Source organism: Mus caroli, unplaced genomic scaffold (genome assembly GCF_978045245.1).
Source record: "Mus caroli unplaced genomic scaffold, Mus_caroli_1 scaffold_14, whole genome shotgun sequence".
Taxonomy (NCBI): domain Eukaryota; kingdom Metazoa; phylum Chordata; class Mammalia; order Rodentia; family Muridae; genus Mus; species Mus caroli.
Window position 1 is genome coordinate 26,563,665 of NW_028227269.1, and position 15,157 is coordinate 26,578,821.

The following is a 15,157-nucleotide window of genomic DNA, read 5'->3' on the forward strand; positions in this document are numbered from 1 at the left end:
CTCGCCGGCGGGAGGCTCGCGGGCAGCAATGTGGGTTGCCGCGCTGGCGTGAGTGATGCGCTGGCTGCTGCCGCTGTCCCGTACAGTGACACTGGCCGTCGTACGCCTGAGACGAGGCATTTGCGGGCTCGGGATGTTCTATGCGGTGAGGAGAGGCCGCAGGACCGGAGTCTTCCTGAGTTGGTGAGACGGAGCCTGGCGGAGCACTTTATCTAAACACCTAACAGCTCGTTTAGCCCTTCCGTGTTGTAGTCAAATCCTCCCAAAGAGAACACATGGTCACCGCAGCCAGAATTTACACAAGGCTTCCCACGTTCTGATCGTTCCTGTGTGCGGGTGTTTTGTTTTTTGACACCGAACCCCATGTAGTCCAGACTGCTGAGCTCATTGGTTTGGGCCACCACGCCCAACTTCCTCTTGTTTTCATCGTTTAAACATTTTTCATAGCTACAGGGTTTCTTTTCTCGAGCCGAATATGTGCCAAATTGAACTTCTGGTCTTTCTGCCTGCACTAACCAAACGCAGGGATTGCAGATAGGCACCGTTATGCTCAATTTGTGTATTGCTGGTGTTTGAACCCAGGGCTTGTGCATACCAGGCCAGCAGCTGAGCTACGTCTTCATCCCCGACTGTTTTTAAGAAGAAAAATCGTGGTCAGATGTGTTGTCTCATGTTTGTAATTCCAGCACTGTTGAGGTGGAGGCAGGAGGATCACTACAAGTTAGAGGCCAGCTTGGGCTGTGGAAGAGATGAGGGAGGGGGAGAGGTGGAGAGTCTCAAGCCAGAAGCTGGTCTTTGCCTTTGGATCCTTGTCGCAGCCCTTGGAGGCAAGATGAAGTTTTCAGTTTCACCGGTACTGTGGCAATTCCCAGGTCAAGTGAGAGGCAGAATCGGGGCTTAAGTCCAGGTTTGGGAGTATATGACAGTTAACTTCTAATATCAAGGTTTGTTGTCCGGTGACCTGGATGTTTCCCTAGGCAAAGCTGAGACAGTACTAAGGAAGAAACATATCCACTGCCAACCCTTTTTCTGTGATTGAGTCTTAAAGATAACAAAATTTTAGTATGTGCTGGAGTTGTGGAAGACCTTGTGGTACTAGTATGCTATTTGGATTGGATGGCATTTAGCAGAATGGGCTGTCAGGTCTTAACATGTAAAATGAAGCCAAATTGAGGTGTGACCTTTGTCCCAAGGAATTGACAGCAGATCCCTTTGACTCTCCATACAACACCAAACCTATAATCCATGAAAAGTCCTTGTATGTTAAACTTCATTCAGTTAAAACCTCCTGCTCTAGAAAAGACAATGGGCCAGGCATAGTGGCGCACGCCTTTAGATCCCCGCACTCAGGAGGCTGGGAGGCAGAGACATGTGCATCTCTGAATTCGAGGCCAACCTGGTCTACAAAAGGAGTTTCAGGACAGCCAGGGCTACACACAGAAACTCTGTCTGGAGGAAATAAAAAATGTGGAAAGCTATGCCTTCACATTAAGCTGCACTTAATCATGTATGGAGATTTAATTCATAATTGACAAAACTTGGAAGCCAAGTTTCCAGTAGACAGTGAGTTGGTAAAGCTATGGAATATGCAGACCTGAAATGAGTTATGAAAGATGAAATAGTATGAAGAAGCACTAACTATACCCTTCTAAAAGAAAAAGCCAATTTGAAATGATCTACAGTGTGGGATTCCGACTATATGGGATCCTGGAACTAGTAGAGATTGCAAAACAAATCAGTGGTTTTAAGGGCTTCGAACTGAGGAGAGGTGACTGTGAAAGCAGACAGGCTTTGTTTCCTGTCCGGGTCTTGTGTGTCTTAGGTTGGCCTTCAACTGAACTAGCTATAAATCAAAGGTGACCTTGAACTTCTGACCCTTTGTCTCTACTTCTCAAGTGCTGGGATCGCAGGTGTGCACTCCCAAACCCAGGTGTTTTTGAGACTGAGTTTCTATGAGGCACTGGCTGGCCTGCAACCTGCACATAGATAGATTCGTGTGGTGTTGAACTTGTGCTTCTCCTGCCTCTGCCTCCAGAGTGTGGGATTATAGGCACGCACCACCACCACCCAGCCCTTGGGGGGTGGGGTTCTAAGGCATGAGATTGTTCTGCATCTGTGGTAATGTAGTCCACTGGCATCATCTATTCACTAAACCTGTAGGCTTTACAACACCGAGTGATCCCTGGCGCAAGTAAAGGGCACTGCGGGGCAGAAGCTTAAGAGAACTCTCTACTTTCAGTTCCTATTTGATGTGAACCTAAAACTGCAGTAAAACATGACAACTGTAAATAGATGAGGTAAAATAGTAAAAAATAAAGTTAAATTTAAAAAAAAAATGAGAAAGGATGTAATTGAAGAGGAAGGAAGCCTGGCTAATGTACATATCCTTGCAGGAGTGAGTGCAAAGCCCAGGTGGACCGGTTTCCTGCTGCCAGGTTTAAGAAATTTGCCACAGAAGATGAGGCCTGGGCCTTTGTCAGGAGCTCTTCAAGCCCGGATGGTTCAAAAGGTATGTTAGTTACTTCGTCGGTGTAACGTCTTAAGCGATGAAAAGCCCTCTGCGTGCCCGACATCACTGCTTCTGTGCACATTAAAGTTGTCATGAATGGTGGTTCAGAGGCTAGAGATGTGGCTCAGAGGGTCACAGTTTGATTCTAAGCATCCATGTTGCGTGACTCATAGTCTCCTGTAACACACACGCACATACATATAAATAAGATTTTAAAATGTAATTTTAAAAGAAGAGTGTGGTTCAGCCAGGTCTGTGGTACCTAGAATTGGGAGTTTAAGGCACGAATGACATCCAGTTCCAGACTTGTCCTACATCGTAGGGTCCTGTAGGAGTGAACTAAATACCTATCAGTTCCTGCAGTAGCAGTGTTATCAGTTCTGGGACTCAGACCTCCAGCTGAATACTCAGAAGTGCTCATAGCGTTGCTAGGCCTTAGACCATACGATTATACCACTAAGTTTCTTTGCATTTCATTTGTCATAGACAGTACCAGAAGCCTACTATAAGGGACATTAGATTTAGAACACACACAGGACTCAGATCAGCACGCTGACTGTAATTTAGAACACTGGACAAAAAGAAAACAACAAAAACAAATGAACATTAAAAAAAAAAAAACCCAACTATCTGAACCTCCCTTGGGAAGTGGGGTTTCAGGAACTTATTCATTCATTCATTCATTTTTTTTTTTTAAGATTTATTTATTGATTATATGTAAGTACACTGTAGCTGTCTTCAGACACACCAGAAGAGGGCATCCGATCTCATTTCGGGTGGTTGTGAGCTACCATGTGGCTGCTGGGATTTGAACTCTGGACCTTCGGAAGAGCAGTCGGGTGCTCTTACCCACTGAGCCATCTCACCAGCCCCTCATTCATTCATTTGTTAACTATTATTTTCAGTGGGAGCCTTAGATTTTCTGGAGCTCCTGGGGCACCAGGGTCTGGGATGGTTTGTCCTCAGTTATTCCTTCTGGTAGGTTCACATCTAGAGTGCCCCAGTCTAGTGCAGTAATGTTAAAAACTTCCAAAAGTTTTGGTTCTTCAACATTCATATACTCTCTGGTTTTGGAATCTTCTTTCAGGGCAGGAAAGTGCACATGAGCAGAAGTCACAGGCGAAGACCAGCAAGCGGCCTCGGGAGCCCCTGGGTGAAGGGGAAGAACTTCCAGAGCCAGGGCCCAAGCACACAAGACAGGACACCGAGCCCGCTGCTGTAGTGAGCAAGGACGCATTTTCTTATATGGGTATGCCTTTCTGTTGAGGCGGGGGATTCAAGACAGAGTTTCTCCGTCTAGTCCTGGCTGTCGTGGAACTCATTCTGTAGACCAGGCCTGGAACTTAGAGACCTGCCTGCCTCTCTGCCTCCTCAACGTGGAGATCTAAGGAGTAAGCTACTACTGTCCTCCCTGAAACTTTCTTGGGTTCAGATTTTTTTTTTTTTTTGGTTTTTCAAGACAGGGTTTCTCTGTGCAGCCCTGGCTTTCCCGGAACTCACTCTGTAGACCAGGCTGGCCTCGAATTCAGAAATTCGCCTGCCTCTGCCTCCCACGTGCTGGGATTAAAGGTGTGCACTACCACACCCAGTAGGGTTCAGAATTTTTAATGCAATTATAAGAAATTAGAAATCTTTTCTAAATAAAGAGTTTAAGCTGGGTTGTGGTGGTAGTGGTGGCGGTGGCGGTGTTTTGCTTTTTTTTTTTTTTTTTTTTTTTTTTTGTGTGTGTTTTGTTTTGTTATTTGGGTTTTTTTGTTTTTGTTTTTTCTTTTTTTGTTTTTGTGACACAGGCTCTCTGTGTAGCTTGGGTTGGGTTGGTATTTAGAGATTCTTCTGCCCAACCCCCCAGTGCTGGGATTCAGGGTGTGGATGGATAGCCAACCTGTCATTTAAACTGCTAGGCTGATACTCATCCTTTTTTTTTTTTTTTTTTTCTGTAACTATTCTCTAGAAATTTCTCAGACCTTCTGTTTTGGAGGGAGTGCTTTAACAAAAAGGGCCTTTGCTTTCCTAGCCCAGAGCTCCTACTGATGTGGTCCGCCCTCTCCTCTTGCTGTTTATTTGTGGCAGGGTCTCTCAGTTCACCGGGAAAGATGAACTCCCCTTGAAGCCCAGGCTAACCTTGAACTTGCCAGCCTCCTGTCGTAGCCTCGGAGCCATCCGAGTCCTTCGCAACTGGGCCTGGCTAATCAATTAGTACAAAATCATGAAGCTTTTGAGAATTCTTTCCCTAGCCACAGGCTGCTGGGGCCAGAAGGAGAGTCAAACCAGAATGCCTTTTCTAACTGAGCGTTTGTCCAGCCTCAGAAGCTTGAGGGAAAAAGGTCCAGGGCCTTTCCTGTATTTAACTCCAAAGGCACCTGGGTGCTTCTAGTAACTATATTCTGGTTTATGTCTTGCACAAGTGGGAACAGAAACCAGCAGCATTTATAGATGAATCAGCATTGGCACAACCGTAGTTTTTTGGTTTTTTTGCCAAGAGGAAGCCATGTGTACTTTACCTCCAGGGAGAGCTGGAGGGCACTGTAGAACTGTGGGTGTAGATGGTTTGGCAGTTATCTAGGATAAACAAGTATCCTTCACTGCTCATTGTGCTGGAGAGTTGTGTGTCTACATGGCACCAGCTAAAGTCACCCTCAACCGAGAAAAGGCCTCCATAATGGCTGTAGGCAAGTCTCTAGGGCATTTTCTTAGAGATTCATAGGGAAGGGCCAGCCTACTGTGGGTGGTGCCACCCCTGGGCTGGTGGTCCTGGGTTCTATAAGAAAACAGGCTGAGCACACCAGTAAGCAGTACCCCTCATGGCTTCTGCATTAGCTCTGCCTCCAGGTTCCTGCCCTGTTGGAGTTCTTGTCCCAACCTCCTTCACTGATAAACTGAAGTGTAAGCGTAAGCCAAATAAACCCTTTCCTCCCTGAGGGCTTTTGGTCCCCGTGCTCCTTTGTAGCACTAGAAGCAATAGAAAGGTTGCTCGTGTGGATGGAAAGCAAGTGCAGCTGACAGAGGAGACCTGCCCAGCCTCTGTGCTCAAATGTCCCCAGCCTTGCTTCTTTGAGGGGCACTGGTCTCCATGCATCCCCTGAGCCTGCTGACTTAGGCCACTGGCCTTGGACGGTTCCTCCTGTGTGGTGGTCTTGGGCTCCCCCTCTCCTATCCCAGATACTTTGTTACTCACTGTCTCCCTGCAGTCTGCTGAGGGTGTAGGTCTGCCCTGCCCACTGGGGCAAACCGTGTTTGAAAGGAGGGGGTAGAGGTGAGAGCTACTTTACAGTTAGAGGCAAATGTACTAAGAGAAGATGAGTCCACTTGGCTTTCTGGCATATGGGACTAGCTTCACTGAAAGCACTGCTTTCTCTGGGAGGACAGCTTGAGAGAAGGGGCCAAGCACGAGGGACCTCTTTAGCTTGAGGTATAAGCAGGTCTCCTAGTGGGAAGTTCTGTCCTACCTTTAACTGACTTGGTGTATGGAACAAGCAAAAAGTAACCACACCCCATAGTGGGAAATCCATGTTGTCCTGAACAGCAAACTCTAGCAGTGGTCACTGTTCAGCAGGTCGGTGCTGTGGCCTCACTCTTTCTTCTTACAGGAGAGTCAGTCGTTGTCTACACGGATGGCTGTTGCTCCAGTAATGGACGGAAGCGGGCACGAGCAGGAATTGGCGTTTACTGGGGCCCAGGCCACCCCTTGTAAGTAAACACGGCTGAGCGGGCATCACATTTCCCTCGTGGGCAGGGCTTGCTTATTGATATATTTGCTGCTTATTGTTGTGTTCTTTGCTAAACTGCTAGGTAAACAGTGTTGGCTGGGAATAGAAGAGCAACTGACTGATTTATATTGGTGCCAGACAACTTGGTTCTTGACATTGCTAAGTACTGGGACTCAGTGCTCTTTCCCTGGGTCTGTACAGGTCCTAAGGCATGTGAGTAGAAGAGCCAGCCAGCAGCAATGCAGGGGCAGGGCACCAGCTTAGAACCCGTCCCATCACTAGCTTCTGGGCTTGTTTTTGAGACAGGGTCTCATTATATAGCTTTGGTTAGCCAAAACTCACTATGAGACCAGACTGGCCTGGCACTCATGGACATCCTCCTGCCTCTGTCTCTTCCAGGTGGTTAGGATGAAAGGCATATACTACCATAACACACCTGGTGACTTTTAGACTTTTTAGAAGATGCTTGACTTAGAAGTAGTCAGAGAATACAGGCAAAGGTGTACAACTGAACCATTCATATCTACCTGGGCCCTGTCTGTCAGCCATTCTGTGAGGTTTTCTTACACTAGGTCTGATGCTCACCAAGAAGTTTCGACAGACATAGCTCATATAAATTGCTCATTAGTTAATTTTTAAAAAAAAATATTTATTTATTAACACTGTAGGGGTCTTCAGACACTCCAGAAAAGGGAGTCAGATTTCAATACGGATGATTGTGAACCACCATGTGGTTGCTGGAATTTGAACTCAGGATCTTCGGAAGAGCAGTCAGTGCTCTTAACCTCTGAGCCATCTCTCCAGTCCCCGCTCATTAATTAATTTAAAAAGTATTTTTATCTGTTTACTTTAAATATTTGCATGTATCAACATATTAACTAACTTAGGAAATGAGGGTAGAATTTTTGTTTGTTTGTTTTCTTTTGTCTCACTGTATAGCCTGGGTAGTGCTAATTCATGGAGATTTTCCAGCTTTAGCCTCTCAGGTGCTGGGATTAGAAATGGCACCAAAGCTGGGCAGTGGTGGCACATGCCATTGATCTCAGCACTTAGGAGGCAGAGGCAGGCAGATCTCTGAGTTCAAAGCCATCCTGGTCTACAGAGTGAGTTCCAGGACAGTTAGGGCTACACAGGGAAACCTTGTCTTGAAAATAATAGCATAATGAACTCTTTAAATCTTTAACTTGGATCTTTTTGTTTTGTTTTTATTTATTGAGACAGGGTCTCTATGTAGCTCTGATTGTCCTGGAGCTCTCTATGTAGACCAGGTTGGCCTCCGCCTCACACCACTCCTACCTCTGCCTCCTGAGTGGTGGGATCACAGGTGTGTGGTTTTCTGGGTTTGCTGTTGTTTGCAGGTGTTGGTATTTGGGCCAGTGTCTTGTGGGTGCTAGGCAAACACACCCCCACAGAGCTGTGTCCCAGCCCTGGTTTGGATTTTGAGGCTGTTGCTTGTATTTAGGTTTTAAGTTTCAGTCGAAGTGAACACTAGTTTGTTATTGTCCATTGAGAAGAGTTGCTTTGGGAGTTAGCATTGTCATTTTGTCTTTCTTGTTTATGTTGTTCTGAAACAGAAATGTAGGTGTAAGGCTTCCTGGGCGACAGACAAACCAGAGGGCCGAGATCCATGTAAGTTCCCAGATAAACATGAGTCTGTTTTCCTCCCTGTGACCACAAGATCAGCCTTTCCCCTTCCTTTCCTGCCTTAGATAGAAGGTATTGAAAGGCCATTAAAGACAGTAATTCTCTAGAAAAAGTGTGGAATCATTTTATGTAGGTGCCATGGGCTGTTGTAGTTTTACCCTTCCTCACATAGAGAAGACAACATGGTGGTCCAGAAAGAGCAGCGAGTGCTTCTGTCTTGAAACACTTGATCAGTAATGTAAAATGGCGAGCATTTTCTGTATAACATGACTATGGACTTGGTTTTTCAAGGCAGCCTGCAAAGCCATCATGCAAGCCAAGGCTCAGAACATCAGCAAGCTGGTTCTGTACACAGACAGCATGTTCACCATCAATGGTAAGCTGTCCCATGCACTATGACAGAACTTTTCTTCTAGTAGTGGGAAGTGACTTTTCTTCCTAGTAGTGGGTAGTGGGACAACCCTGGGTGACCTGGGCTCTTGAGGTTCAGAGGAATAGGAGTCTAGAGCTGCTGTCTTAGAGAGCTGGGCTCCTTGGCTCCATAACACGTGGGTCAGGGTGTGAGCAACTTTAGGTCACAGGGGTGGCTGCATAGAAGCACATGGGGGTGGGGGTGGGGCTTCCCTGGGAAAGACCCATGTTCAACTAACTGGATGCAGCTAGCAGGAAGAGGAAAGGTTGGGGGTCTAGGGAGTATGCTAAAGGCTTAATAAGCAAGGGAAGGCACTGAAGGAAGGGAACCATCCAGGCTTTGACTCAGAACAAGAGTAGCCATTGTGAGGAGAGACTGTGGAGCAAGAGAGGCCATCCCTCCTGATGAATGAGCCTGTGAGCGTGTGTCCCCCTAGGGATAACTAACTGGGTTCAGGGCTGGAAGAAGAATGGCTGGAGAACAAGTACCGGGAAAGACGTGATCAACAAGGAGGACTTCATGGAGCTGGACGAGCTCACTCAGGGCATGGACATCCAGTGGGTGAGTCACTCGTCACATGCATGGTCTGACTTAGCTGAGAGAATGGTGTTTGGAAGGGGCTGGTGACTAGGTTAAAGTAGCAGCTTCCATAAGGTTAGTGTATGTATTTGTTAGTGTGTGTTAGTTATACACAAGAGTGGGTGTAAATGCACACCACGTTTGCCCTTCCTCCTTTCCCCTCCTGAGTGCAGTCTGTTTCATTGGCTGCTTCTAGAAGCACAATGCAGTTGCTTACGGGAACATAAGCACCTTAGCAGTATCTCCAGCATTGAAGACGGTGCCTGTTCCTCCCTCATCAACAATTGAAGCCCGGGGAGGGCAGAACTTCCCCATCTGTTGCCTGGTCCAGTCCTGTGTAGGCCCTGTGCTACGTGTGTTTGTGAGTTCAGTAGCCATGCCTCGCCTGGAGGATAGCATTCTCTAGCATCCACTCTTTGCTCTTTAGCCTGGTCCTGCCAGGGTTGGAATTGTAAGCACATGTCATCTCACCCAGATTATGTGCCACTGAGGATTGAACCCCAGACCTACTCTGCTAGTTGAACTATGGCTCCAGCCCCAGTGTGTGCTTCTGTTGGCCCTCAGTCTTTTCTGATACATGAGCTTCTCTGGGTGTGAGATATAGGATAGAGTCGTGTGCTGCACTTGTAAAGATCGGGAAAAATTAAAGGGGAATTTTTATTTTAACAGATGCACATTCCTGGTCACTCAGGATTTGTGGGCAATGAAGAGGCCGACAGACTGGCACGGGAAGGAGCGAAGCAGTCTGAGGACTGAGCAGAGGAGTGAGCTGCTGCCCACTCAGACCCAAGGCAGTGGCTGTTTCTTTACCCTGCTGTGCACTGAGCTGTGCATAAGGACACAGTGTGACCTGTGGCACAGCTTGGTGAGACGTGCTTACATGATGGAAAGGAAGTGTTGAATCCTGCTTCTGTGAGATTTCAGGGTCTGTCCCAAAATGCTCCAGCTGGATTTTAGTAGGAGTCAGTGAGACACTGGTCAGTACGTGTGACCTAAAAGTTCTAGAAGGCCGGGCGTGGTGGCGCACGCCTTTAATCCCAGCACTTGGGAGGCAGAGGCAGGCGGATTTCTGAGTTCGAGGCCAGCCTGGTCTACAAAGTGAGTGCCAGGACAGCCAGGGCTACACAGAGAAACCCTGTCTCGAAAAACCAAAAAAAAAAAAAAAAAAAAAGTTCTAGAAGGCACAAGTGCAAGACTCCTGCCCCTGCAGCTGCCCTCTACGTCTGTGTGTCTGAGATAATATGGCCATGTGGGACAGAGCCTACACTCAGGCGGCCTTGACTCCTGGATCACCTTGAAGGAACAGCTGAGACCTTTAAAAACCAAGATGCATAAATATATTACTAATAGATTTCTTTGCCTATTTTTTCTTAAAAATACTGTATAAATTTAAAACATGTTGAAATTATCCTTATTTATTTTTTATAATAAAAGTATATAGGGATGACACAGAACATATCTAGTTTGAGTTACTGTTAGAGGTGAATGTTCTTTGCTGCTATCCAAAGCTAGAATTGAGAAAGTCACTCTAGAGGGATGGGCTGGTCAGTTTGTCCTCATGCAAATCATCACAGTGCCCTTAAGCAATGGAAGGTCATGGAATGGCAGGGACACAAGACAGTGCTGTCACTGGGCTGACTCTAAGTTCCTTAGGATCCGGGAAGCTGGGCCATCTGCTGGAGCCTAGGACAATGAAGTCATCCCTGACAAGCAGTGACAGCCTGCCCTTCGGATTGCCCTGTGGCAGCTGTACATGTTTGCATGTCACAGAGTAGGCCTCCGAAAGTGCTCGGGAAGCATAACTGTGTCTCGGGCAGAGCAGGACGGTGGGCCTGAGTGACTAGGATGTCGTCTCTGCTGGCTTGGTGTGTGATCTGTGGAGTAATACAGCTCAGAGTCCTGTACGAGGGCTGGGGAGAGATGGCCCACTGGGGAGAAGTGCAGACTTGATCAGCCTGGGGACCTGGCCTGAGTTTAGAACCCTGGCAGTGTGCAGCAAGATGGGAATGTCCGGCTTGCTTGGGACCCCAGTGCTGTGCGGGATAAAGACAGGAGACTTTCTGACTTGCAGGACATCCAGCCTGGCCGAAATCTGAGCTCCAGGTTCAGCGGTGAGAGCCTGTCTCAAGGGAACAGGGCAGAGAGTGATAGAGTCACCCAGAATCTGGTGTCTTCTGCTGCACCTCCACACATGTGCATAAACACAAAAATCCTATCCTGGTTAGAACCAGGTGTGGTGGCACACACCTTAATTTCAAGGCTTGGGAGGCAGAGGCAGGTCAGAAGTTAAAGGTCAGCTTAGACTATGTTGCAAGTTTAAGTCTCACCTATCATCCTGAGGCTTCTGTCTACTAGACAGTCTTCACACCAAGCTAGTATTGAGGCCTTTGCTCTATAGAACAACTTGAAAAGTTGTCAATGGAAAGGGGGTGGTTTAGAAAAGGGACTATTGGGGAGTGGGGACTATTGGCTAGACTACCTGAAACCATGTCCCAGAATAAAACCTAACATTGTATTCTGTCGGTGTGTACAGGGAATGAATAGAGTCTCTAATATGGGCAAGCACTCTACCATTGGTGTGTGTAGGCTGGGGAGTATGCCGCTGTCTTTCTCAATTATTCTCCACCCTTAAAATTTTATTAGCAGATATTATACATAATGGGTTTCATTACATTTTCATACATGTGCATGATTAAGAATCCATAACTCTGTCTTATCTGTCTCCTACTCCCCAATAGTCCCTTTTCCAAGCTAGCTCCTTTCCTTTGACAACTTTAGAAAGTTGTCCTATTGAGAGCAAAGGCCTCAATTCTAGCTTGGTGTGAAGATTGTCTAGTAGACAGAAGTCAGCTCTTCTGATGTGTTTTTCAGGAAGTCTATTGCAGTCAAGCTCAAACACTAGGATAGTACACTGCTAAGGACAGTGAGAAGTCCCAGGACACTTGCAACCTTGACTGTTTGAAGGGTGTGTGATTCATAATAAAATTACTCTTTGGAAATGGATGCATAATACAGTTGGTCAGTCTACATCCCCGTGTCTCATGGGATGGGTGCATAGAGTTGAAATGCATCCTAAAACCACCTTACATTTTCACTTGCATGTTTTGTGTACGTGTGTGCTGGCACTCTCCAAAGCTGGAAGAAGGGTATGTATCCACAGGAGCTGTGCTTGTTGGTGCTGAGACCTGACTTTGGATCTAGAAGAGCAGCAAGTACTCTCAGTTGTCATCCATCTCTCCAGCCTCACATCCTGTTTTGTTTGAAAAAGTATCTCTCACTGGATCTGGAGCTCACCGAGCTAGCCAAGTCCCAGTCATCCACCTGTTCCTACCTCCAAAGTGCCAGAATTAGAGTCGCATGCTGCTGGTTTTGTGTATGCTTTTGTTTTGTTTGTGTACATGTTCCTGTATGTGTTCTCATTCCTTTTCATTCCTCTGTGCAGGTGTATATGGAGGTGTGGTAGATGTCTTCACTCACTTTCGACCTTATTTATTTTGAGATATGGGGTCAGTATGTGGCAGCTCTAGCTGACCTGGATCTTACTGTTGACTTGGTTTTTTTTGTTGTTGTTGTTTGTTTTGTTTTTTGTTTTTCTGAGACAGGGTTTCTCTATGTAGCCCTGGCAGTCCTGAAACTCACTCTGTAGACCAGGCTGGCCTCGAACTCAGAAATCCAGTCTATCTGTAGCTTTAATATTTTTTCTTTTTAAGTTATATGTGTAGCATTTTCAATGAGATGTCACTACAATGGAGGGCATTTGAATTCTTGGTCCCAATTTGGTAGCTCTGTTTGGAAGGCCAAGGAGGTGTGTGACCTTGCTGGAGAAAGTATGTCACTCAGAGGATGAGTGAGATTTAAGAGCTTAAGGCCTGGCCCATCCTGAGTTTGGCCCCTGAGGTGGTTTGAATGAAAATGGCTCCCAGAGGCCTAGAGGAAGTGGCAGGAGTAGTTGTGGTCTTGAAGAAATCGTGTTGCTGGGGCTGGGCTTTGAGGTTTCAGAAGCTCAAGCCAGGCCCGGTGTCGTTCTTCCTGCTGCATGTCAATCCAGATGCAGATCTGTCAGTTACCTCTCCAGCACCATGTCTGCCTGGATGCCACCATGCTTCCCGCCATGATGATAATGGGCTAAACCTCTGAACTGTAAGCCAGCCCCAATTAGATGCTTTTCTATAAGAGTTGCCTTGGCCATGGTGTCTCTTCACAGCAATACAACACTGACAAAGACGGCCCTTCTGCTTCCTTCTTGCAGTCTGAGGTGTGAGCTCTCAGCTGTTCTGCTGCCATGTCTGGTGTCGGCTGCCATGCTTCACCATGTGATGTGATGGACTCATCCCACTGGAATCCTTAACCCCACATAAGGCCTTCCTTCTGTGGGTTGCCTTGGTCATGACGAGTTACCACAGCAACAGACAAGTAACTAAAACCTCGTGTTAGGGAGGTATGCCCGGTTCCAGAGGGGGCCAGAAGCCAAGGCTCTCCGCTGCAGCTAGAGTTACAGGTGAGCTGCCTGATATGAGTGATGGGAGCCAAACTCTGGTCCTCTGCAAGAGCAGCTGGTGTTCTGAATTGTTGAGTCATCTCTCCACACCACTATCTGTGACGTTTTAAAAGAAGAGAGAGCTTCACTGACAGGTGCCTACTCCTCATGAGAGGTATCTGTCCCTGCCTGTCAGGTATGGCCTATCCATATCGGACTTCCCAGCTGCCTTAACTGTGTAAAACAAAATCATTATACTGTTTTAATGAATTATTTCATCTATTCTGGGCCTGGTGGCACAAACCTGAAGCAGGAGGATTTCTAAGTTCAAGGATAGCCTGAGCAACTTAGTGAGAGTCCTGTCTTAAAATAAACATAGAAAAGAAGGCTATGTGCCGTGTCCAGGAGGAAGGACGAATGGCTGTGGAACTCACGGAATGCAGCCCCGGATTACCACAGCCAAATTGGCCCCGAGGACCATGTGTCTGGAGGACTTTGAGCTGCTATGGAGTCTGTTCTGCTTGTTGCCCACACATCTCTTTATATCTAAGAATTCTATGAAAACTCTAAGGGGGCTTCCAGCCCCTCACGGGGCAGTAGTTCTGGCACTCACATAATATTGCCGGATTTCATTCAGTTGGCTGCTGGGGCAGATTAGTGCTTAATCACCACCCTAGGATAGAACTCAGGGATGCACATTGTCAGTAAGGACTACTACCCTTCGAAAGGATTTGGAAAAATACCATTGTTAGTGAAGCTAGGTTGAGAGGTTTTTACTACTGGCTCTGATGTAGAAAATCTTAGGAAACAATGTGAAGCTCAGAAAGGCACTCTTATTAGTTAAGCGAGGGACCTTTTATGGTCAGGGAACAAGAACAATGGCAGCACTGGCTGGCATGACTGTCACTGAGGCTGGACTGGTAATGGTTGATTCTTACACCTATTTTTTTTTTTTTTTTGCCCTCAGCTTCCGGATATGATTTATTAAAGATTGCTGATGAGTAGATTTGCATTCTGACGATTTAAGGTACATATGACTGATTTTTATATAAAAGTTTAGATGTGTGATTCTCTTAAGATTTTTACAAGATTACTTTTAAAGATAAATAATAAAGTAATTACTCCTTTCTTTGTAACTGCAATTTGCTGCCTGCCGGTAAGAGAAATTGGCTGAGAAAACAACTTTGCTTGCTCAAACACTGTTAATCTATAACAAGTGGCTTAGCTACAACTGTACGTGGGTTTGGGGGATTAATTTGCTTTCTTTACCCGGACTACATAATGTCGTTTCTTGTAAAGGTATTGGCGAGCACACTGTTTTTTCATGGTCATTTACTAGAAGAAAAGTAGACACACATTGTGATTTTTATACAGCTTGAAAGATTTTGCTGGGATATATAAGCTATGGAAGGAAGACTCAAGTATGGGGGCTGGAACATTGTTTCCTCATCCATCAACTATGTCGGCCCCGTAGGCATCTGGACCCACCCGTGTCGGCTGCTCTCCACACTGCCCCTCATCGGCTACCTGCCTCTGTGTACCCACCACATGGCAATGACCCATCAAAGCTGGTCATTGGTGAGTGGGGAGAGAACTCTGCTGTAGAGTTCTTGCCTGGTACATGAGGTCCGAGTTCAGTGCCCAGGACCACAGTGGGTGTGGAAAGGACCCCTAATTGGTGGCCTGCCGAAGCTGCACAAAATGGACTGACAGGGTGGGTGTGCTGGGAGTGCACTCAGGGATTTAGGCGTGCTAGGAAAGCCATTCAGTGATTTCAGTTTCTAAAGTAATTAGCAGCCAAGAGTATTGTTCCTGCACGGAAAAGGAAA

General features: G+C 46.6%; 1 protein-coding gene across 1 annotated transcript; it reads left to right on the forward strand.

Annotated features, from left to right (window-relative positions):
• Rnaseh1 (ribonuclease H1) lies at positions 1-10,202 on the forward strand. Its single transcript, XM_021179348.3, has 8 exons — positions 1-183; positions 2,394-2,509; positions 3,597-3,758; positions 6,097-6,196; positions 7,791-7,845; positions 8,152-8,236; positions 8,709-8,833; positions 9,521-10,202. The coding sequence occupies exons 1-8, from the start codon at positions 56-58 to the stop codon at positions 9,605-9,607; spliced, it is 858 nt and encodes a 285-aa protein (XP_021035007.1). The 5' UTR covers positions 1-55; the 3' UTR covers positions 9,608-10,202.
• Positions 10,203-15,157: the final 4,955 nt, after the last annotated feature.

Coding starts and splice junctions, on each gene's coding strand:
- Rnaseh1 (XM_021179348.3), top strand. CDS start 56: ATGCGCTGGCTGCTGCCGCTGTCCCGTACAGTGACACTGGCCGTCGTA. Junction 184..2,393: donor ACCGGAGTCTTCCTGAGTTG/GTGAGACGGAGC, acceptor ATATCCTTGCAG/GAGTGAGTGCAAAGCCCAGG. Junction 6,197..7,790: donor TGGGGCCCAGGCCACCCCTT/GTAAGTAAACAC, acceptor GTTCTGAAACAG/AAATGTAGGTGTAAGGCTTC.